Source organism: Athalia rosae, chromosome 3, assembly GCF_917208135.1.
Source record: "Athalia rosae chromosome 3, iyAthRosa1.1, whole genome shotgun sequence".
Classification (NCBI taxonomy): domain Eukaryota; kingdom Metazoa; phylum Arthropoda; class Insecta; order Hymenoptera; family Athaliidae; genus Athalia; species Athalia rosae.
The window spans coordinates 21,080,158-21,104,367 of record NC_064028.1 but is presented as its reverse complement, the minus strand read 5'-3'; the positions used below and the strand labels follow the sequence as shown (position 1 = coordinate 21,104,367).

General features: G+C 39.0%; 7 protein-coding genes across 8 annotated transcripts; 3 read left to right on the top strand and 4 right to left on the bottom strand.

Annotated features, from left to right (window-relative positions):
* Positions 1-95: 95 nt before the first annotated feature.
* LOC105689359 (baculoviral IAP repeat-containing protein 5-like) lies at positions 96-2,190 on the bottom strand. 2 transcript variants are annotated; one of them, XM_048652655.1, is made up of 4 exons: positions 1,995-2,190; positions 1,649-1,861; positions 1,437-1,561; positions 96-705 (listed from the first exon to the last, which is right to left on the bottom strand). In XM_048652655.1, the coding sequence occupies exons 1-4, from the start codon at positions 2,006-2,008 to the stop codon at positions 665-667; spliced, it is 393 nt and encodes a 130-aa protein (XP_048508612.1). In that variant the 5' UTR covers positions 2,009-2,190; the 3' UTR covers positions 96-664. The 2 variants fall into 2 exon arrangements, with proteins under 2 accessions (XP_048508612.1, XP_012261740.2); XM_012406317.3 differs by having other exon boundaries at positions 1,441-1,561; positions 1,995-2,180.
* Positions 2,191-5,249: 3,059 nt separating this feature from the next.
* Positions 5,250-13,141, top strand: LOC105689322 (balbiani ring protein 3). Its single transcript, XM_012406242.3, has 9 exons — positions 5,250-5,659; positions 7,520-7,672; positions 7,844-8,286; positions 8,376-8,922; positions 8,996-9,239; positions 9,324-9,598; positions 9,686-11,476; positions 11,559-12,022; positions 12,121-13,141. Exons 2-9 carry the CDS (start codon positions 7,558-7,560, stop codon positions 12,304-12,306), a joined length of 4,065 nt encoding a protein of 1,354 aa, XP_012261665.2. The 5' UTR covers positions 5,250-5,659; positions 7,520-7,557; the 3' UTR covers positions 12,307-13,141.
* A 1,378-nt stretch (positions 13,142-14,519) lies between these two features.
* LOC105689700 (abscission/NoCut checkpoint regulator) lies at positions 14,520-16,473 on the top strand. The gene is made up of 6 exons (XM_012406904.3): positions 14,520-14,680; positions 14,931-15,163; positions 15,257-15,491; positions 15,575-15,733; positions 15,817-15,951; positions 16,030-16,473. The coding sequence occupies exons 1-6, from the start codon at positions 14,627-14,629 to the stop codon at positions 16,222-16,224; spliced, it is 1,011 nt and encodes a 336-aa protein (XP_012262327.2). The 5' UTR covers positions 14,520-14,626; the 3' UTR covers positions 16,225-16,473.
* On the bottom strand, positions 16,282-17,772 carry LOC105689708 (ribosomal RNA processing protein 36 homolog). Its single transcript, XM_012406932.3, has 3 exons — positions 17,577-17,772; positions 16,982-17,492; positions 16,282-16,825 (listed from the first exon to the last, which is right to left on the bottom strand). Exons 1-3 carry the CDS (start codon positions 17,628-17,630, stop codon positions 16,698-16,700), a joined length of 693 nt encoding a protein of 230 aa, XP_012262355.2. The 5' UTR covers positions 17,631-17,772; the 3' UTR covers positions 16,282-16,697.
* Positions 17,773-17,874: 102 nt separating this feature from the next.
* LOC105689703 (ataxin-7-like protein 3) lies at positions 17,875-19,632 on the bottom strand. Its single transcript, XM_012406920.3, has 2 exons — positions 18,256-19,632; positions 17,875-18,174 (listed from the first exon to the last, which is right to left on the bottom strand). Exon 1 carries the CDS (start codon positions 19,265-19,267, stop codon positions 18,278-18,280), a length of 990 nt encoding a protein of 329 aa, XP_012262343.1. The 5' UTR covers positions 19,268-19,632; the 3' UTR covers positions 17,875-18,174; positions 18,256-18,277.
* On the top strand, positions 19,486-22,982 carry LOC105689192 (cilia- and flagella-associated protein 52). The gene is made up of 10 exons (XM_020854789.2): positions 19,486-19,650; positions 19,790-19,989; positions 20,054-20,231; positions 20,308-20,557; positions 20,630-20,906; positions 21,006-21,178; positions 21,238-21,386; positions 21,460-21,605; positions 21,671-21,822; positions 21,898-22,982. Exons 1-10 carry the CDS (start codon positions 19,605-19,607, stop codon positions 22,814-22,816), a joined length of 2,490 nt encoding a protein of 829 aa, XP_020710448.2. The 5' UTR covers positions 19,486-19,604; the 3' UTR covers positions 22,817-22,982.
* A 142-nt stretch (positions 22,983-23,124) lies between these two features.
* Positions 23,125-24,202, bottom strand: LOC105689716 (autophagy protein 12-like). The gene is made up of 3 exons (XM_012406946.3): positions 23,706-24,202; positions 23,482-23,618; positions 23,125-23,386 (listed from the first exon to the last, which is right to left on the bottom strand). The coding sequence occupies exons 1-3, from the start codon at positions 23,875-23,877 to the stop codon at positions 23,264-23,266; spliced, it is 432 nt and encodes a 143-aa protein (XP_012262369.2). The 5' UTR covers positions 23,878-24,202; the 3' UTR covers positions 23,125-23,263.
* Positions 24,203-24,210: the final 8 nt, after the last annotated feature.

Here is a 24,210-nt window from a genome sequence, read left to right as displayed (position 1 = left end):
GGTTTCGGTCTGAACGGATACTCGACAGGGGGATATTTCAAGGAGAGAGGAATCGGGACTTTACCATTACGAAATGAGTATATAATAGTCCACTGTGGAATTTAGAAATGCAACATTCGTGCACATTTATTCGATACAATAGCTTGATTTATTAGAAAGTTTGACATTCGGCGTATGTTAGCTACTGTTTGGAATAAAATTCAATCCAGTAAAAACTTTAAAATGTATAGAATCCATGGCAGGTAATAAAATATTATTGAGATTTCAGGAACATTTATTCCAAGTAACATGGATAAATCCGATATATTCGAATACTTCATGGCACTAATCATACGTACAAATTAGAAAGGTCTTCTTTATTCTACCCATTTTTGATGCAATAGGAATCGTTTCGGCTGTATAAAAGTCTTCAAATTTAATTATTTTATATTCTGATACTTTTAAAACTGAACGGTACACGTCCTCACTAATAAGAGTTCAAAAACTAGCTAGGCCTTTACAAAATAGAATAAAATGAGTAACAATTAATCAGTCGACCGATCATTGATGATGGCAATAATTTATCGCGTTCCAGATCTAGGCATCAGACCGTTTAGATTTTGCTCTGCGAAGCTTTCGAACTGTCTTTTGAGATTTGCTTATCTGATCAGACAATTCAGCAGCTTCAGCCTTCAGTTTGGAAACTGCAAGCTCGTACTTTTTTTTCTGCAATACGATAAGGGTAAAGAGAATAAGCGGTCATGTTTGGAAAATTGATTCAAATCGAGTACTTGTCAGATCTTTGCAGGTTTTAGATATTTGAAAAATGCATATATACGATTTACAAAACTAGTAGGTCGGAATTTTTATAAGGTAGGTAAGGTAGGTAAGGTAATAAAGAGCTCAGTGTCAGCTGGATACCTAAGGCCTAAAAAGCAGTAAAGGGTATTAGTCACAGAGAACTGTAATTAAAACATTGGCAGGTATTAAAATCATAATCTTTAGAGATAAGAACTTGTTTTTCAAGCCACATCTACACAGTAATATTCCATGGTGTGTGCAGCTGCCTATTGAATAGATAAGCCACTCTATGTGAAAAAAAGTAAATAAATAAAAAAACAAGGGCCAATAAGAAAGAGTAGTCATTATTTTTTACCAAGTTATTAACCCACGATCATAATCCCAATCATTATTGGTTCCTCTGACGTCATCAGCCTAACTTATAACATAGACAAAATCACTCATGTGGAATCTGATTGTGAGCAAAATTTGGTGCTGCCCAAGCTCAATAAAATCTCGAGTATAGTTATCTTCAGGCAGTACCTGACTAAACGTCAAAACTTTACCAATGATTTGTCGTAATCGGACTTGTGTAATTTTACCAATATGCTTGAATCATTGCTGAGAAGCAAATTTTATGGGTTCTCCAGACTTGCTTTCTAATGCTAACCATTTACTTACCAGTGATCTTTTAACAAACTCCTTGTGGAGGGTGAATAATTCGGCAACGGTCCATTCAACTTCATCCCTTTTTCCTAGTTCCACAAAAGCGCAAGATGGCATGTGCTTCTTATGCTCACTCCTGAAAAATTGATGTAACTCATAATCTTTGTCACAAGCCAAAATCCATCAGTGTAGAGGCTACAGATGTTGAATAGATTGTGCTTACCATGGATCGTCATCAGAGTCCCAGTCGTCAAGCTGCTTGCCGCAGATGAAACATTCCACTAGATCAGGTTCTATCTCTCTTTCCCCAATTAAGATGAATCCCGCTGCAGCCATCTTTTCAGGGGTGCAAGAGCAGTCGGATTGAAATGGCCAATTCTCAAAGCTCGCCAACCGGTTACTCTTCCAGAATCGTGGATCTATTGTTTTTGCCAAGCTGGAAGTGAAAGAAGGATCCGATACAACAATATAAGCAAATACTGTAGGTTAAGCCACAGCTCCCATATGAAGGAATCTGAACATTTGTCTATTCAGCACTATCAAAGAGCTTTACATTTACAGTTACTTACTCTATAGAGTTCATGTTGATTCAAATTACGATTGAGGTGTCTGAATTAGTAAAAACTGAATTGTTTATCCAGTGTAACGTGCAACGGTTAAAGTATTTTAAATGTGACAGCTCCTCACTCAAGTTTCGCTTGATTCCACTGACAGCGCTGTCACAAAACCTCCATGTGTCTAACTTATCGACTAAAGACCTGAAAAGTTACCAACAAATATACCGATTATTCTACAGAGTCGGTAAGTTTGAATTCTTCGAAAAAATATGTAATCGAACAAAATTATTCTTAATTTTCATACATGTAAAGATATGTTAAAAAATATGCATTTTATCTATATCTTTCATTTTTTGTCATCTTCATTCTGCGGAAAAATATAGTTTTCAAAAGAAGCAGCGACAGCATAATTCTTTTATTCCTGTGCTACGTATTGAGTGTCCCATCCTAAATTATTAGCCCTTTAAATTCAATGACCAAGTAATGATTTTTATTCTAAAAAACGTCATTTACCCCGACTTTGCACATTATGTATAATTTTTTTTGTTCAATTATCTTCATATTGGCTCTTTTAAACCATACTTGAAGTTGGAAAACATGTTTCAGAATGTCTATGAATTTCTTGGAGTCTCAATATTTCAAATTGGTATTTCTGGACCGATTTTTCTTTACTGCAGGGAAAAATCTCCCCAGTGTGACCGCTAGGGGTTGAAATTGACTGCAGGCTAGAAGAATCGGGTATCACAAAATCTTGCTATATGAGTTTACATCAGATTAATATGTGTATATGACTTTTTATATGGTAGCGTTAATGAAATTATTAACATAGCAGTGGAGTTGAATGACTTCTGATGGCCTGAAAATTATATCGATCACACACTTTGGTGAATTATTTCTGAATTAATATTTTTGGTCGCTTGTTCATCAAAGCACGACAGTATTTTCGATGAACGTGGTCAATTATTTTTTGTTAAAGAAAAGATTGCTACATATTGAAGTACGGTAGATGATATAGCTGGTAGGGCAATTTCTAATTGGCGTATTTTACACGCTTCATATCTGTTGAAAGTTTTCACCAACCTCATAATTGTATATACCGGCCTATATTATGAATATGGAAAAGAAAGATGATCAATTAGCAAATAATCGCTTCATCTTATACTATTGTGCTTGCATAGCTCTTGCCATATCACCTTATTTATACAATAACTGATTCTTTTTATTCTCGCTGGTTACAATGCCGTGAATAATTATACAGTTGATCCTATTCATTCATCCTTGATGAATCCTGACCGGTTCAAAGAATAGCATACAATTCAACTTTCAACCTAACATATATAGAAATCGGAATGACTGTAATCCGACCTTCCAATCGCGGGTTATACCCCACAGAAGACTCAGTTAAACAGAAAACTGTGATGCTCGTCTGGTATTTTCACTTCAGAAAACATCCACGCACACATTAAATTCCGGTATTCCTATTACCTTTCTCTTATTTTATTCATATATGTTGTACAATTTTACATACACACGAAAAAAAGTCCGATCTTTTCCCTCATCTACATTTATTTAACATATTTCAATCACAACGAAGAAAGTATCCGTAGTTTTTTATTCAACAAATTCTAATTCGAATCTGTGCGCATGATCACTCAAATATTATTCAAATTTATAAGCATATCCTGTTGAAGATGGGGCAAACGAAAATTAATTCACTTACCAAGAATAAAAAGTTGCTTCTACGAGCTATGAGAAAACTTCTAATACGTATTTCCAAAAGTATTTGGATCGGAAATGGGAAGTACGCGGATACAACATCCTAAAAGATTACAACACAATGCGAAACAAGGTCTTACATGAATAGAAGAACCGCAGCCCTCAATGTATGCGCATGTAGAATTAGTTTGAAATTAAATTAATGCCTATGACCTCATCGCATTATAGGAGCCTCGAATAGCTGACACATAATTACATGAGGGGATAAAAAACTGGGATCCAGGATGTATACTAAAACGGAATTATAGTCTCGATTCGGTGCAGGATACTCAGGAAATGTACATGTATAAACACATAAAAGAACAACAAGGTGAATAACTCGCGCAGGCGTTGGTCACCGTTATTCTACCTACATATGTGTAAACGTCCGGTTTTCACGCGGAATAAATATCGTATAGTATTCATCATACCTATATCTATAGTATAATGATTGTTACCATTACGGTGAATCTTTTTTTTTTTTATCAACTATTCCGGTAAATGATAATTATTTTATTATTACCGCTCGGTATTAGTCACCTACCAAGTATAATGATGTGTATTTTAATTAGCAACGCTTGGACGCGATCAGCTTTCAGATGCGCAAGGAAACCCCGCGACCTCGACCTCCGATGTCCTCTTCTCCGGTTCTGGATTCTGATTTCACGGCGTTCTCCCTCTCTTTCATATATCGTGCACATTCGCAGAGCTCTGAATTCTTCTCTTCATCCAGCGGCTCTCAATCCCTCCACTCTCCCATTCCAGAACCATGGTATCATTTTTATCTTGATATATATATGAAAAAAATATAAAAAACTGAGCATAACTACCGTCATGCCCAGATGACGATACGCCCGCAAAATAATCGTTGATCGATTAGGAGGAGGAGAGATGCGGGTGAAGAACCGTGAATCGGATTATTCCGACGAATACCAGGTGGTTATACTCGTCGGCGTCAAGAGCTGCATGGGGGAAAGATGGAAAGAGAGGAGTGAAATAGCCACGAACGTCACGAACCAACGAATGTCGGTCACTGGGCCTCGGCGAACGCCTCAAGGCGCTTTGGAATGCCACGGCTGAACCCGTTCCCCAACATAATAACGAACAAATAAATGCTCCTCCACCAGCCGGTACTATATACTCACCTTGTAAATTTGGTTTTTCAACCGCATACGCTACCGATAATTACGATGATGCATCCTAAATTATGATTCCTCATACAGATCAGATCCTAGACCAATGTGCGACGTACATCGATTTTTTACACAGGTAAAACGTACGTCCAGGTGTTAATCCCTCAAAGTTAGCTCTGTATAGTGCGTGGTAATGATCGATCCAACTTTGATTGATAGCTTATGATATTTATTGACGGTGTGTTGATTCGTATCCTTATTGATCAGGATCTGCAGCACAGTTCTCGGTCATCCCTATCGGCATCTTGTCGCGGTGTCGAGTATTCTGCAGGTACAAAGAAGGGGGTCATCGTCATGTGGGCTTAAAGCATCGCTGCTGCAGATTGGCGCTTGGCTTTGAAACGGGACAGCGTTGAACGTTTCCTTGCTGCTTATGATGCCGTGCAGTCAGTCTCTGGAGTGACTTCGTTGTGAACATATAATATTCCAAAACTCGTAGGTCTCTCGACGCGTTATTGTGTCGCCTTATTAGTGTCATTTCGACGGGAGTTTGATCATTGCGATAATAAATGGTTGGAGTATAAAGATTTCAAAGAATATGAACAATTTTTAAAACGTTATCATCAAAGTTCGAACCGCGAAACATTTGAATATATCATTCAAACATCGAACGACGAAACAAAATTGAGGGTATAACACGATAGTTATTGATAACGGATAGAACAATTATTCGTTTTTGTTTCAACTTGCTGTGCGCCGATTCCTTTTTGGATTACCAAAATTATTGAGGTAAGTTTCAATTGATTATGAAAATATTTTCAACGGCAAAATGCCAAGTTCAATCGATGACCAAATAGCGTCAACGCACATGCGGCATCGGGATCCTTCAGGATGAATTCTGAAGGAACTGGGCAATCTTTCAACAGCAAAGATGCCATTTCTAGTTTTGAGAATACCATGTAATTTAAAATAGGCACTCCGTGTGCCCTGCATTATATTCATCAATTAATGGAGACCTTTATCAAAATTCTACAAGAATTAGATCGGATTTTTACCGGTTCGAATATCACGGCGGTCGTGATGTAGTTTTCGATTCGCGCTTCGTCTGAAATCATCAATCGTTAACGGATTATTTCCGCACTTATAAGATTATCGCATTTGCATCGCAGTAATCGAGATGTTCCATCAGGAAGTTAACCAGATCGGAACAGCCTAGTTTTGCAGTTACTGACACCGATATCCGATTCCGACAAAACTTGATTCGTATTCGTATTGCATGTATATATTTCCGTATAACCAGATCTGCATTCTGCGCGAGCCATGGCCGACTAATAAGTTTTTTTTTTCGTCTTTCTCCTGTATACGACATATCTGGCTTTTCGAACAATTATATACGCGCGCCTTTAATAAATGCACGATTTCTAAAATTTCCATCTTCTCTTGGACGTATACTATAGGGTATATAAGGTGGACAAATAGTACAAAATTAGGCATGGATAAATGTGAAATTCCGCGCTCATCAAAATCCAATAAAAATAATCGATGAAGTTGTTTGTCGTACATATTTCAAGAGTACAGGGTCTTCTTTGCTGAATATAATATGCGAACTTAAGAATATCATTTTACAGGGTATTTCGTATCATGTTTTCTGAATGTAAAAACTCACAATTGTGTGGTAATAAAATATCCAAACTTCCTGCGGAAGTAGGAAGCCTGTTCCGAACCGCTGCACCTGCGAAAATGGTGTTTTACTTCAAAGTGATTCAAACAACATGGGAATATTTAATTTTTCAGAGACAATTTTCAGCGAAATTCGTATGTGTAACACAGGTGAAATTTATCGGAGTCAAGAACCAGATACAGTAACTACAGTATACTTGTAATTTAAGAAAGTTTTTAGTGACGAAAACTGTAATCACATATTTGCAAGCGAGTGACGCGGCTCGCAATATAATACATATATGTGTAGGATGAATAATCCGTAAACAGACGATGCAAACTCCGATGCTAGTTGGATAGATATACACATGTAACATGTAAGGACAAATGTGGGTACGACAATAGAAAGTTCTTGCTTGGTACCGAGAGACACGTATGCCGCGACGACCCGGAAGGAACTACAAATTACGAATATTGACCCACATCCGGTCTTTACGATTCCGTCACTCGCAGTATACTATATACAATACGTATATTCCCCTTGTATTGATGTGTACCCCCCAGACTCGAGTACAGATCTTTCGTGGAGATCGTTCGCGTCCGTTTTATAGTTTTGTCATATTCATTATATTATTTGTAAACGTTTTGTCTCACCCATAAGCATGCAGCAAGAGTTTTCGACCGGATGTTGGGCGATGTATACCTACATGTCGCAATGAATGTATTCTTTTTATTTTTTTCATTCTTCACATAGATTATTATTACGATATATTGTCACTCTTTCTGTATCTGGCGTCGCCAAGGCCCGATATTTATAATCGTCATGCATTATGCAGCAGGAGCTGCTACTTTCAAAAATTTTATATCGTATTCCCATCGTACGATGCATTAATAAACGAGTCCATCGAACCACTGCTCTATGTAGAATATACGGTAGCGGTGAAAGAGGAAATGAAAAGAAAACTAAAATTTGAAAACTCGTTTTTGCAGAATAAGTGAGGCCCTAAAAACACCCGATTGATGTATCGATGATGCGTGCTGATTCCTACAGCGGGGGAAATACCTGCGCAATTGCAGTGTGGGTGTTAATATTCACTGTACAAACAATCGCTCCTTTATCGTCTTACCAAGTTACCGCTGCTGGTGAGTAACGAATACAAATGAAATATGAATTTCACGCCGCACAGTAATTATTTTTTTCATCACGATTAAAATAAATTACACAAGCCGATTTCTAATAAAAATAAAAATAAACGCAATATCGCGCAACGAATTGTAATTAGAATAATAGCGAACCATTCGTTTTTCCTCCAGTTTCCTCATCAGCGCTTCAGGTAACAGGAAGATGTCCGACACTGTTGGAACAGAATATCTGCCCATCTCGGTCACCCAGTTGCCGAACATCTTTGGAATGTTCGTCCGGTAATTCGGATGAAATATGCTGCGAAACAGCATGTGGGAAAAAATGTGTCGCCTCGGAATTAACTGGATGTCAAAGAGTAGCTCTTGCAGCTACAAGGAGGTCGAGAGCACTCGGCCCGAATTCACCTCTCCAGTTCATACCAAAGTGCAACAATGTTACCGGGGAATTCGAAGAGGTCCAGTGCGATCCCAAGGGAAAATCCTGCTGGTGCGTCGATAACGTCGGAGGAGAATTACCGGGGACCAGAGTATCGTCGAAAAAGCTCGTCAACTGTAAAAAACCTAAACCATGTCCAGCTCACACATGCCGAATGCTTTGCCCTCTGGGTTTCGAGGTCGGTCCACGTACCAAGGACGCCGAATTTATAACATCGAACGTTAAAACTATCCGATTGATTTTGATCGATTTTTTTTTTATCCCCAGATAGACCAAGTAACCGGATGCCCGCGTTGCGAATGTCGCGATCCCTGTCGCGGTGTGACTTGTCCAGGTGCGAATCAAGCCTGCGAATTGGTGGACGAGTCATGCACGAGTCCTCCGTGTCCTCCGATTCCTAGTTGTCGAAGATCGAAGTCCCTGACTTCGGTATGTCCGGCTGGCGAACCACTTCAAATATCGGACTCGCCGCGTCCATTTTTGTGCGGCAATACACCGGGCAAACCGAATTGCCCACCGCTTTATAGATGCTTGGTAGAACCGAAACAAGAATACGGAGTTTGTTGCCCTTCCGGAGTCCAGAGCCTACAAAGACCGGGAACCTGTCCCAAACAGGAATCACCGATCTGCGGAGCGTTCTGTCAACATGATCTCGAATGTCCGGCTCCCCAAAAATGTTGCGTCAACGAATTATGTGGAGGACATTGCACCGCTCCCGAGGGACTGAGTAATTGCAATCAGCACAGAATGCTTGCGGAACTTTTGAGTATTTCCGAGAGACAGGGAAGGGGTTACATCCCCCAGTGCGACGAAGGTACGAAGCATTTACCTTCATTCGAATCGAACATAATTTTTTAAACATCCCCTCTGACGCCATCATTTTTCAGCTGGTGTATTCAAGCCAAAACAATGTTCCCGTAACGGTTTGGTTTGCTGGTGCGTCGATATCGAGGGACGTAAATTAGCTGGATCTATGGGACCAGCTGAAACGGTGGATTGCAAAGGTATCCAGAAAGCAAGATCACTTCCTGCTGCCTGCTCTCCTCAGCAATGCGCCCAAGTTTGTCAATACGGTTTCAAAACCGACGCTTCCGGATGCCCGACCTGCGAATGTGATGACGCTTGCGAGGGGTGAGAAAAAAAGAAATTATTCAATTATATCAACGAAGCACTATTTTCTTCGATTTGTTTTCAACGTCATTCTTCTCCCCGTAGATTTCCCTGTCCTCTTGGTCAAGGCTGCGTTTTAATCCGCGAAGAGGGTTGTCCGGACTTTTTGTGTCCCACTAAACCGGAATGTAGACCAAAAAAGAAGACTTACGCGAATCCCTGTACCTCTGGAGTGCCGCTAACTGACGAAAAGGGCAATGCTGTGACCTGCAGTGCTGCTTCAGAGTGTCCAAACAATCACAAATGTTCAATCGTACCGGACGCAGGCCAGTCCGTTTGCTGTCCCATCAATTCTCCGAATCGTCTCAAACTCCCGACGAGTAAGTCTCACGTTTATAATCAGATTAGGATATCATAGATTCTTTTTTGGACCCGACTAAATTATTTTCTCCTCACTCTCCCTTCAGTGTGCGAATATCTGAGAGATTTTTCGGACCGTATGGAAGGAACTCGGGACGGAATGTCTCTTGCGTTACCGTCACCGATTTGCGAAGCTGACGGTAGTTACCAACGTCTCCAATGCGTTTCCAACGCTTCCTGTTCCTGCGTGAAAGAAAACGGAGTAATTTTCCGTGATTCCGTAACTCCGGATACCGATTGCGCAGCACTAGAGTCATCGTTGATTTCGAACTGTCCACCGATTTCATCTTCCTGTTCGCTGAGCTGCCCCTACGGTTTTTCTCTGGATCAAAATGGTTGCGATATTTGCGAGTGCGTCGACCCCTGCAAAGGAGTGAACTGCGGTCTTCATTCCACTTGTGCTATGGTCGACGTTAATTGCGGAAAAAATCAAAACTGTCCTCCGGTTCCGGCGTGTCTGGCAGCGAAATTCGGACAGTGCCCATACCTAGTTCCCCGGTCATCGAGTTGTGATTTGAACTGCGGAAGTGATCAAGAGTGTGCCGGCTCGGAAAAATGTTGTTCAACGGGTTGCGGAACGCAGTGCGTTGCTCCTCTGGTTGCGACCGCTTGTCAGCATGCCCGGGGACTCGCGGAACATGCGGCAAGGGAATCGGGTGAACCAGCTAGACGATTTTACATACCGAGATGCGATGCTTCCGGTGCCTTTGAACCGGTTCAATGCCATGGAGGAATGTGCTGGTGCGTTGATCAGGAAGGAAGGGAAAAGGCCGGAACCAGAAACTTGAAAGGGATAGTTCCAAGGTGCAACGAGCCCCAAAGATGTCCCGGAGTTGTAGACTGTCCATTGGTTTGCGACGAAGGATACGAATTGGACGTGGGATCTGGATGCCCGATATGTTCTTGCAGAGACCCATGCAGAAACGTCACTTGCAGAGGAGAAAATGAAGCCTGTAGAATGGTCGAGGTTGCCTGCAGTGCGCCACCTTGTCCCCCGGTTCCTGTTTGCCTTCCGAAGAAAGAAAATCCTTGTCCGAATGGCTTTCCACTGTTGGGAGTAAGTGGGGAACCGGAAACGTGCGGTCCCAGAGGATCGGCATGCCCATCGACTCACAAATGCGAACTTTCACCACTGGGAGAGTACGCAGTTTGCTGTCCTAAGCCTCGAGACGTTTGCTTCGAAGTTCCGCAAGTTTCTGAATGCCAGGGATCGGAATCCAAAGAAGATAAGAATGGGGAACAGAGGTGGTATTTTGATCCTGAGAAAAACGAATGTCTCAAAAGACCGGGTTGCGCGGTTGGGCATAACGATTTCCCGAGTAAATCGGTATGTGACAAAGTTTGTCCCGTTTTATCGCAGTGTGAAAGATTAAGGGAAAGGAATACAAAAACGTCGCAGAGACTCAAACAGCCGACTTTTCTGCCAAGATGCAATCAAGACACCGGAGGATGGGGTGCTGTTCAGTGTCTCGAGCACGTAGGTGTTTGTTGGTGCGTTGATAGACGAGGAGAGCCGATAAAAGGTTCCCTAATAAGAGGAACGGAACCAAGATGCAATTTCAGACAAGCTCGAAGGGGTCCCGCTGGAAGAAGTATAGAAATTGAACCTCTCGTCAAGGAATACATGCAAAATGAAGAACAAGGAACACCCGGTAATAATAAAGAACGCGGTACTAGGTGCAGAAAAATGCGAGAAAATGGACACGCCGAAGCGATTTGCGACAATCAGGGAAGATTTGAGCCGACTCAATGCTCTGGGGAACATTGTTGGTGCGTTGACGAGGCTGGAAATCAACTCACGGAAACCGAACCTTTCCTTAGAGGATCGAGAATATGCTGTAGGTCATTTGTCAACGGTATATTACTATTCTTTATTTATGTGAATATCTAACCATTCGAATTGTCTATTTTTTTCTACAGTACCTACGCCGGTCGAGGCTGTCGAAGTATCGCTTCATTTGCCAGGTACTTTCGTGTCGTCCGACGAAGCGCGATTGATATTAAGCGCGGAAAACGCGTTGCGTAAATTGGGTACGACGGTGAGAGATGGAATAATCGATGTTGAAGTGAACGAGGATTCGGCTTCCTTGAATTTCGAGATAGCAGGACCTAACAAAGTGGACGTTGCTTTTCGACTGGAGGAATTGATAAGGGCGAGGAAACTATCGCTCCTCGAATCGAAACCGGACGCGACAGCCTCAAGATTCAGACACAGGGCGGTTAGTCAAACTACAGGAAATTCGCGGATAGTTGCCCTGAAACAGAGGGAAATATTTACTGAAATTGACGTACCATTTTATCAAACTGCTACGGTTGTCCTCGGAGCAGCTAGCGGATTCGTTATATGCAGTTTACTTATTCTCCTTATGATGTATCGAAAAAAAGTATGCCCGTTTTTACTACACCTACCAAAGAAATTTTTTGTCACGGGATGAATGCCAAGACTATAACGTTTTTTTTTTTTTTTGAATTTATCACATAGATGAACGCGAGGGACCACTCGAAGACACTTGCACCTGACCAACGTTTCCTGGCTTACAATCATCAGCCGGTTTACGTGATATCTGGTCTGGAAAAAGAGGAAAAAGAGAAGGAAAAGGAAAAGGAGGCAATACTCAATAAGATCCAAGAAAATTTACCGGCATCAGAAACTAGCGTAAAAACGTGATTGAATTTTGTTTCGTTTTTTGATATTTATTTATTGATTCCATTCCGTACCGCGCCCCACCAGAATAGCAGAATTCAAAGCAACGTGGTAGAAATATGATAAACCGTCAATATAACTATAAGTACGCGTATGTAAGTAATATCGTAATATGTAAATATTATATCGGACTGCACACGTTATACGTACGTATACAATACTATGACGTTGTATAAGATATACGAACATAAGATATAGTTTCGTTTAATTTCTTCAACGTTCCTTAAATTTTATCAACGAATATTATGTATGATATAATAATCGCTGACAGTTTTTGATGTAGGTATAATATCGCGGATGAACGAACATGGAGAAATCAAGTCGACACGTGAACACATATAGGTATAGAACGATTATATGATCCCTACGTTTTCGAAAATTGAAATCCCTTCGCAGGTACATGCACCCAGTGAGGGTTTACATGATTCGATACAGTTTTCGAAGAATCGACAATCTGTATTGAATTTATACCCGTACGCGTTCTATGACATTTGAAAATGTATGGATTATGAATATTCTAGCTCGAACTATCAATACTATTATTGTCGTAGAAAATAGTATCGATGTTACTGTTATCCTAATTATAATGATAATCATCATGATTATTATTTATGAATATAATTACTATTATTATCATTACTATTATAATTACTAAGTATCATAATTATTGTGTAAACTATTTATTTGACTAACAGAACAGAAAAGAGTAAAACGATATGCAATGTTGATTGAAATAACAGAATCGTCGTTGAGATTGTAATGCATGGAATATGAGAATAAACTTTTTCGTGAAAATGGATCAATAATCGTATATTTTAATTTCTTACCTTGTACTTTCCTCCCATTTATCTTCGCAGAGCCCTGCAATACTCAATACTCATCATAACCATCTTCAGTCAACGTCATAACATCGCTTTCATCCAGGAAGGTATAGCTAATTCATCGTTCTGAGATGCGAGAACAATCAGATATCTCGAAGGGAAAAAATCGTAGCTCAATTTACTCGACGGATTCGTGTTCCTGGGGTCAAAATACATAAGAAAAGTGCCATACGATCAGTTTTAAAAAATAAAAATTTTTTCCCAAAATTTGAGATTTTTCCAAGGGGTACCCCTTACGATTTTTTCAAATTTTCACCAAAAATTTTTATTTTTTTAAATCGATCGTATGGCACTTTTCTCATGTATTTTGACCTCAGGAACACGAATCCGTCGTCCAAATTGAGCTACGATTTTTTCCCTTGGAGATATCTCCATTTTTATGGTAAAAAATGCCTAAAAATGAGGATAACTCGGTAATTTCCGCAGATAGATCAATTTTTCTTTCGGATTCGGATTCCTGAGCTCAAATTCCTGTTAGATAGACCAAAAAATCAATTTTTTATTTTTGACCCCAAAAAACTGAAAATTGGCGATAACTCGGTCAATTTTAGAGACAGCTCAATTTTTCTTCCAGATTCAGATTCCTGAGGTCAAAATACTAAAGAAAAGTGTAATACAATCAATTTTTAAAGTACTTCACTTTTGGCCCAAAAATCGATTTTTTTTTTTGGCTTATCAAGGGTAATCTCACGTATAATCAGCTCTGAAATCCAAATCTGAAAGCCAAAATCATCTACTCATACAATCGATCGAGTAATCATCAATTATTTGCTGTTGGGGGCAGAAAAATTATAAGACATATCGATTGGATTTAGTCGTAGACCCACTTAGATTCGTAGCAAAACATGCATGGGTCGAAATATTCGAATTCTCCAATTTACCAACGAGCCCGAGCTTCGCTGGAGTCAGGTAGCCACGGGCGCGCCGTTTGTTGTGGGGCGTCACCTCTGCTCAGCCCCGAAGGTGACGTCTCACAACAAAGCGCTACGCTGCTGGCTACCTGACTCCAGCAAAGCTCGGGCTCCCTTGTAGACCGAGAAATTCGAATATTTTGACCCCATAAATCGTGAAATTTCAAATACCATACAGCATTCAAATACGGTATGAGGCGCTATGGCGTCATAGAAAATAATTCGGCATCGTCATTGAAAATGGATATGTCTTGATAATTCTAGCTGGTTTCTATAAAAGCATGATATTCGACTTTGAATCTCTATTGTAAATATCAAATGCTTCAGCTGACAATTCATCCAGACACGCATATTGTATCTGTAGTTTATTTCTGCGATATAACATGGCGGACCTCGGTTTGTTTCCAAGATTTGACACTTAACTGCGCATTGGTGTGTTACAAGTCTGACAGTTGACGTTTAGCAAGTTTTTCTGTTCCTTGTATTTTTCTTATGAAAATGTCATGTAACACTTGTCAGGTTAAATTTACGTTCTTTACAAGAGAGGTAATAATAGCTTGTCCACATCTGCCCTTGCTTTTTAAATCTTGTCATTATTTGAAACAGATGCAGAAACGAGGTATGCGCACTCGTTAACCTACAAGTAGTCTGTCTTTGAATTTATTTCGAACAGTCATAATTGATTAATCTACAGATTGAACTTTCGTACACTACTCAGTCATTTGTAGCTTGTACCTCACGCAAATCCTTGAAATCTGCAATAGCAAATTTTATTATACTGACTTATTTTTTTTAGAACGCTTGTCCCAACTGCAAATTTTCTTACTGCACAAAGTGCTTGAAGTATAAATTCAACCTTCCTATTATTGGAACCAAAAAGGTTTGTGGCAAATGTTACTTCAAATTGAAAGATGCAGGAGAAACTGCTTCAAGTAACCAGAGCTGTCATTCAGAGTCTCATATGCCCGAGGAGTCTGTATCTACAGAACAAATGGCTGACGAAGTGGCTCCGATAGACATTACTAAAAAGTAAATGTGCTTCAATTTCTGCAAATTAGTCATATTGATTTCTGATCGTACATTGTTTAATAAATCTATTACTTACCATTCGTAAACTTGCAGAATAAATGCTCTGGAGAATCCTGCAAAACCTCCTATAGTTGTTTATCGACAGAAAAATAAAAGGTGGGACACTCTCAAGTCTGGACTGGACTTGGTGGATCAACAGATGGTTGATCGGTTGAAAAAATTAAAGAATGAGGATAAACCCATTCCACAACCTAGTATTGAAGAAATTAGGAGACGATTGGCTCTTCTCAAAGATCAAGACCCTGATAAACCCGTCCCCAACATAAATGTATGCAAGTTTTAAAAGATTTTACATTCAATCAGTTACTTGTGGGTAAATTTGATTACCTTTGAATTGATTGTTCATCTCAGTACCATGCAGTAGACACTAGAACGGATGAAGAAAAGACTACAGATCTGATAAATGAGTATTTGGAGGAACTAGAACTTTCTTCTGACGTGAATGCGGATTCTGCAATTCAGGACAGACTGGCCAGGCTCAGAGGAATCGATCCAGCGGTATTTGCTAAAGTAAGTGTGTAACTTTGCTGCGGGATACATGTGGTCAAGCTTATTTTGAATACCTCTAGTACAACAGTGATTTTTTATTTCAGAATAAACCAACTGACGATGAAGAAGATGAGCAGACAGCTACCAAAAAAATTATAAAAAAGGCTTTAGCCGAGGCAATTATAGAAGGCAAATATTCTGAATCCGATTTGGATGAATTGGAGCAAATGGACACTGAAGTCGGTACTTAACAGCCGGCAATTCGACTTGTTCTAATTACCAGTAGCTAATTTCTTTTCATTTTTTAAATTTTGCAGTCAGTTGATGAAACGCCAGATGAAGAACGCTTACCTTGGTGTGTTATCTGTAATGCTGATGCACAACTCCGCTGTATCGGTTGCAGTGGCGATCTGTACTGCAATTCCTGTTTCCGAGATGGTCATGATTCTTTTGAGATAGTTGATCACCAAAGTGAGCCTTTTAAACCAGAACAGAAGCCAGAGAGTAACTGATATGAACAACGCATGTGCATCAAGTGAAATTTATAAATGTTATCAACACCATTCATCTGATTGCTGAACATTATTAATTATTCGCTCGTGTATGTACATTTGTATACTTATACACGGTTATGGAATTCTAGAATTGATCTTATACGCAGCTTAAGAATATGTTATCAAATTTTTGCTAGATGATTGATGGCTTGATATAGATGTACTCACTTTTACAGAAAAATATATATGGTAGTCTGGCACCACAAATCGTAGAATGAATTTTCCAAAGCGCATTTTTCGTAATTGCGAAAAATATTTTTAGTATCGATGATATTCTGATTAAGATCACGTTAATGTAAAAAAAGTCTTCGTTTTGTAATGAAGTATTGTTTGTTAACCAAGATGTAATTATGGATATTTACAGAATTTTATTCCTCCCTCACATATAGTTGTTTTCAAAAGGCAAATTTGAATTAACTCTTACCAGGGCCTTAAGTCGCAAGCTTTTTCCTATCTTTACTAGCTTTTTTCTTACGCAAACGCTCGATGTGCTTCTTCAGTTTTCCAGATTTCTTCAATTCTTCATACTGTGACACCAAATTGAGAACCCGTTTTTCAGCTGGAACAAGACCAGAACTTTTGAATCCTTCGTATTCGAAAGAGCATTTTATGTATTTAAAGAATAAAACTGCAAATCGAGCTTCAAAGTGAGTTTGAAAGTCTTCAGCTAGACTACAAAACAAAGCAAACCAAACTCTGTAGTTCAAATACATACACTTCTTCTTGAATACTGGCTTCTCCCCACGTTTAAGAGCCTCAATTTTTTCCTGCTTTTCCTCAGTTTCTCTCTGTTCCTTAGTTTCCCTCATTTTCTGCTCTCTCTGCCGATTCTCTAACCTCTGAATGAGATATTTCACCTTTTTCATAGTCTTTGGATCCTCAGTTATTTTTAATTCATCTTTCAGTTTCTTGATGTCATTATCCATGATTTCATTAAGAAATTTGTACGAGTTCTTAAATGCCTTCTCATTGTAATTACCACACAGGCTATCATACCTTGGATCTCTGACTATGTTCTTCTTCACAGGAATGACTTCCTTATGCCTCGGAACCTGGAATTTTGAGGACATTTCTCGGGGCCTGTTTTTATTGACCCTCTTAAAGTCTGTCTGCTTCTTTTGACGAGATCCAAATAGTGCCTCATTGTAAACTTTGGAGCCCAATCTTTCCTTGAGTTTTTGTAAATCTTCAAAAGTCATCGTCGAAAGCTCTGCTCGAATCTTATCCTTAATACAAATTCAATAACGTGTTTACATGACCTCACAATACACAACCTCAAAATAAAATGTATATGTGATTAAAATACTTACCCGATTATTGTCTTCGGCAATCGACAGATTCGTCTCTTCAGAGATTATTTCCATTTTAGCAGAGTTTGGATATTCTTTTTCCACTATACTATGAAGACCTTATATCTTCATTATTGCGACTTATTACAGATCATCGATGAATTTAAGGTTATATTTATTATTATTGTTTAAATCCTGCTGCCATCCCTCGGTAGAAACCATCCCTAAGTTTTGTATGTGAAGCTGTCAAGAATTAGGCGCACATTGTTGTAGATTCTTAATACATGAATCCTGATCCTAATAAGTAAATATTCAGTCGAGAATAGTCACAACATGATTATTCATATGATAATTTCACAGTAATTGTAAAACGCTATTAATCCCGCTTAGTCAGAATTAATTATGTTTAAATTCATAATTATTTTCTTCCACTTATCTGGTTATCGATAGCATATGATAGCAATTGATTGAAAAATAACTTAGGTAGTAATAAAGCATAATAATATCATAAATAATCCGGTTGGAAGAAATATTATTTATCTTTTGCCACCACGTTTTTTAACTTCAGCCAAAGACCAACTGCTTCAGAAGACTTGGCCAACAACCCAGAGTTTCTTTCCTAGAAAGAATGCATGAGCACTTATTAATTAGTTTATTCTGAAATCATATCGTTTTGAAGTTCAATGTACTATTGGCTTACATATGATAACTAAAAGGTCTATTCAGTCTCCCTGCGAAATCGGGGATCCTCTGTCCCGCTTAGATCCTTTTCCTTTACCCTTAGTCTTGGATTCCCTCTTTCTGCTGGAAGAGGAAGTGGAAGTAGTCGAAGCAGAATCAGCGGGACTGGAATGGCTGGAGACCTCGAGATCCCACCTTGCCAAGGCATCTCTGAGGTTCTGTCCATCCCCTTCCTCATAGGTATCAACATCCACATGAAGATTGTCTTGATTAGAATGACCATTGTTAGTAGATTCAAGATTAGCGCGCATGTCTTTCCTCTGGTCATCTGTATGCTGAGGACACCGCATAGATCTTGTACAGAGTTTCTTTGTGTGCTCAGAGACAACCCCACAAATATGTGTAAGCAGTGCTCTCTTGTCTTCCATAGACATGTTCTCATAATTTGAAGGTGAGTTTTCGTTACTTGTATGATTATTATCTCCTATGTTATCTCCATTCCTATGACCACTTTTAGTCTGCTTGGATTTTTTTAGCCCATTTCTATCTTTGCGTCTTTTTCTTTTGTCATTTGCTAAGCTCCAGTCAACATCGTCGTCATCGTCGCTAATAACACCACTGAGATTACTCAAGTCCTTGGAACTGTTTGCTATGCGTCGAGATGCAATTCTTGAACTATTTCTTCCCATACCCATGCACTTTTCCAAGTGTGTTGCAAACCTACAGGCTGCTACACCACGGTCGCAATTTGGACAGTTGCATTCTTGAGATTTTTTTATGGGTTGTTGACCAAAAACATCAAGCCCTGGAAGGTCTACTATGGCATATGACTCGTCATCAGGGATCCCTTCCTCTACATCTGAACTCCCTGTTTTTGTCGTTCTATGAACATCAAAGACGAACCCCATCAGTACCTCGTCCAAAAGATCTTCGTATATTTCCTTAGATGCCAATTCAACGTTTTCAGACTTGCTCATGAATTCTAAGAATTTTTTATTTATCTCCTCCACTCGTTCGTCTGTCCCTGACATTTTATTCTTCTTAGTGTACTTATTTATTTATTTGTCAGGCAATGACAGAAACTTGAGTATTGTTTATCTAACCTAAGTTCACTGGCTCTGTCATAAAATTATAACGCCGTCTGCTTGGGGATGAAATTGTCGAAACCACTGAAACCGCGGAGCCGAAACTGCACTGCGAAACTGTCAGATTACGTCACGCGTAACCATGGTAACGTGACGCCACCGGATCCCATTTAAAGAACCTGACGTCTAAACAATTTGACATTTTAGATAAACATTGGCTCTTTTGCCTTTGACTGAATCATTATTACTTGAAATAAAGTTAGAGTAAACTGAATAAATTAAAATGGACGTTAATGATCTTCAATTGGAGGGAATAGTAGCGTTTGATGGTTTGTGATACAATATTTTTAATTATCTTTTTAAATAAATTTATAATAAACCCCTATTCAATTTCAACATGGATCAATTAATCTATACACGAATATGTCTGGATTAGATTGTTTTATAATTAAGAATTTCGCACAACAGGGATCACTAAAAAAGGTTTACAGTTGCATCCGGACAATGAGCATTTGATTTATCCGATGGGGAACAAAGTTACAATCAAAAACATCAAATCAGGAAAGCAAAAGTTCCTTACTGGTCATACAAACGTAATTTCCGCAGTGTGCGTTTCTCCTTGTGGAAAATATGTTGGATCAGGACAAATCAACCACGTGGGATTCAAGGTGCAAAACTCACCATAGATTATCCAAATATTGCATAACTTTGAACATAATTGGCAAATTACAGGCAATGGTGATCATCTGGAATTACATCGATGGAACCATAAAGGGAAGTCATGAAATCCACAAGGCTCGTGTGGAAGATGTTTGCTTTACCTGTGCTAGTAATTATCTCGTTAGTTTGGGTGGACGAGATGATGGTAACATTGTAGTTTGGGATGTAAATCAGGGTGACGCAATGTGTGGTAATTTCTAAATGACCAAATATCATTTCCAGGTCATGAAATTAGAAATATATCATTGAAAGATAAATTTTTTCAGGATCATTTGCCAGTACTGAAATTGCCGGGGATGCATGGACGATAACTAGAACGAACTTACGCGATTTGTGTTTCATTACTGGTGGAGACAGAACATTAAAAGTCTGGCGAATAAATTGTGAAACTCGTAAAGTTTATGGGGTGAATGTTAAAGTAGGCAAGCTCAGGAGATCCATAAATTGTATAGTAGTTGATGTCAGAGATGAAAATGCATTCTGTGGTACCACTTCTGGCGATATTGTTCGGGCTAGGTACAAAGTAATAGACTTAATTTTTTCTGTACATTGACTCTTTCAATTAATAAAACTAATCTCTTTTTCCAGACTCAACTATTACCACAATATGGAGTTCATGGAGCCAGTGAGATCGCCAGTGATGGTTGGGTGCTACTCAAAGGTTCCAAAGAATTTGAAAAAACTTCATACTGAAGCATTTTTGTATGGGGGCGGAGTTACAAGTTTGGCCCTATTGAATGATGGTAGATTAATAGTCGGTGCAGGGGATGGATCTTTGGAGCTGGTTAAAATATTGGAGAATGAGCCGGTTTCAAATTTTGGAGAAGCAAAATTAAAGCTTCCAACAACACCACAGATTGTGACGGTAAATATCAATAAATTCACCATACATTATGTTATATTACATTATTAGGTACACTCTGATACTATATCTTCATCTAATTTGGCTATATTTTTTTTACAGCTTGCAAAAACCGATGTCAAAAATGTTGTCACATCTTTGGTGTTGCACGAACAGAAATTTGTATTTGTTGGGACCGTCTTTTGTGAAATATATCAGATAAATATTGCTGATTTCGACATACGTTTGCTCGTCACCTGTCATACTAATTCGATTTATGATATTGTGTTTCCACAGTGAGTAATTATCTTTCTTAAATAAGTAGAAAATTTAATAATTGTATTCATAATTACAGTAACTACTCTGAGGTATTTGCGACGAGTAGTAAAGCTGATATTAGAATTTGGAGGCTTGAAACGCAGAGTGAATTACTCCGGATTACAATTCCAAATTTTGTTTGTTCGACTCTATGCTTTTCCTACGATGGAAAAATGATCATTTCTGGTGAATACTTATCGCCTTCATAAATAGCAACTGTATTTGGTTACAGTTTAATAATGTGTCTTGTATTCCTCAGGATGGAATGATGGGCTTATCAGAGCCTTCACCCCACAGACTGGCAGGTTAATTTTTACTATTCACAATTCCCACGTAAAAGCTGTTTCTGCAATTGCTGTAACTATGGATGGTAATTTACTTATTAGCGGTGGTTGTGATGGACAGGTAATTATGTCAGGTTTTAGATATGAAATAATTAAATTTCAACAAACTGACTTGAGCTAATTCAGGTGAGATTTTGGGATATAAAACCAGAGGTGCAGAAGTTAGCTTGCGTTTTAAAAGAGCATAAGGGGCCTGTGACTGCACTGCATATTTCACACAGTAACGAGGAAGTGATTAGTGCAAGTAGTGATGGTACTTGCATCATATGGCACATAGCGTGAGTAAATCTTGAAAATTAGTGAAAGAAAACCACAGTGTAAAATTATATGTAATTTTGCTCATGAATATTCAGAAAACAAGTGAGAAGAACAGTTCTTATGGGAAATACGATGTATATGGCAGCTTGCTTCAGTCCGAACGGAGTACAGGTATTGACATGTGGAACAGATCATAAAATAGCTTATTGGGAGACTCTAGATGGGTCGCTGATCCGCGATGTAGAAGGATCGAGTGTCGGGGCTTTGAATTGTTTGGACATAAGTCCAGATGGTCTGCATTTCGTGACTGGCTCAAACGACTGCATAGTTAAGTTGTGGGATTATCATACGGCTGAAACAACAGATATAGGAGCTGGACATGCGGCTATAATAACGGCCTGCAAATTCAGCCCTGACAGCAAGCACATAGTGACTGTGAGTGCGGATGGTGCGATAATGATTTGGAAATCCCCATTTGAACCAGTTTATCCAAAACCACTTGAAAGCTACAGGTCTAGGTCAACTTGCAGCATCAGGGAAGAGGAATGGCAAAAGTTAGATCTTGACAAAAAGACCAATGAACAAGCCGATGAAAACGTTATGGAGATTTCATCCAGGACCAGGGATTCAGAAAGCATTCGAACCGTTCATTCGGCCTCTGCAAGAACAAACAAGTCCAATAATACCCTCGAAAATACGTACACAGAAAGAGCACAGAGTGCTGATAAAAACAGGCTGGATCATAAGTCAGATCGATCCACTAATTCCATCGGTAGCAGAAGTAGGGGCAAAAAACTGCAAGCTACTGCAGAGTCTTGTTCAAATTCTGACAGACCTAATAGAAAATCGTCAACAGCTGCCTGTTCTCCATCAGTTAATTCAATGCTTTCAAAATTCAACTGTGATAGAAAAAACATTCGATTATCGAGCGCAAACGCAAATACTTCTGTGAAGACGCCAAAGTGCCAGACTAAAGAAGCTGATTACACCTACAGTACTTGTGTAGGGAAATAGGGAGCCGATTAAGTTGAATCATCTTACGTTTTCATGTCAAAGTTATGTACGATTTGGTTCACAGTGAACACAACTTCCAGACATCTAGACTCACTGCAGTTTAATTATTTAAGATTAAAAGTTCAAAAGATTCAGACCCCTGCAGCAGGCAACTTAATTTTGTAATCGTGTGTTTTTATAATATCTATAAATTATTTATTCATTTACCAAGGGCTTTATAAAATGAATTTGAATGTCTGGTTGCAGTTTTATAGCGAGATAGAATGAAATAAGATAAAATATACATATTCAACAAATATCCACCCATATTTATATTTTGCAAGCAGTTTAATGAGCCACTTTGAAATCAGTAGGGACATTCGAGCCTGCAATAAATAGTGGCACCTAAATGAATCACATATAAGAAAATATATACTGCCAAAGATTCTTTGCAATGCATAATTTACATCACCCCCACGCATGAGATTTACAGTAGTGAATAACAAGCTTTCCATCGATTCCATAACAGTCATATAGGTTCTTCACTGTCTGATCTGGTGCAGGAGCAAATGTCTGGTTAATGTACAGGAACTGTAACAATAAAAAAAACAAATCATAAGCAAAACTTAATGAACCATTTCAAGGCTTTGTAAGATTATAGTATGGACTTGCAGAAACATTCTCACCAATCTCTCACTGGGTTCTAGCTTAAGATATTTTTTAATGAACTCTGATATCCAGCCAATGTGCTGGTCTTGGTTGACAGTCCATTTCTTTTTTTTCATGATGGGTGCATTACCAGTAGCTTTTAGATAAACATCAACTGTAAGATAAGTTGCTTAATTAAAAGCCGGGTGATTTGAAAGTTGAGATTTCATCTCCATACTCCACAAAACAGAATCAAACTTGCTTTTTGTTGAATCCCTGGCTAAGGCTTGCGGCTGATCGTTTCCTGGCAAATTTGGGTCTGATGAAACTGGTTCCAGGCTTTGCGGAGCATCACTTTCACTTGGTGCATCAACGGAGGGCTCTTCGGTCTTTGGCACTTCCAATTTCAGGGTATCTTCTTCATTATCTGCCATATTATTAGCTGGGAGCGTTCATGGGCAACTGAAATCTTATTCTAACAGTCTTCTAGACTTGTCTAATCAGGAGCATCGTTATAATTTAACCTAATTACTGGAACATCTGACGTTTGACACATACACAGATAACTGCACAAGTATCCGCTAATAGGATGTATTTTTAAAACCGATGATCTGACTCGAGTCCATAGTTTAGAATATTTATGTATTAATCATTCACCACAACTTTTTACTTCGTATTCGAATCTTTGTTTCAGGTTTGATTTGTTCAATGCGTTTGATGAACATCAACGATGTAGTGCTGTCGCGATGACAGGCGCGACTGCGTTG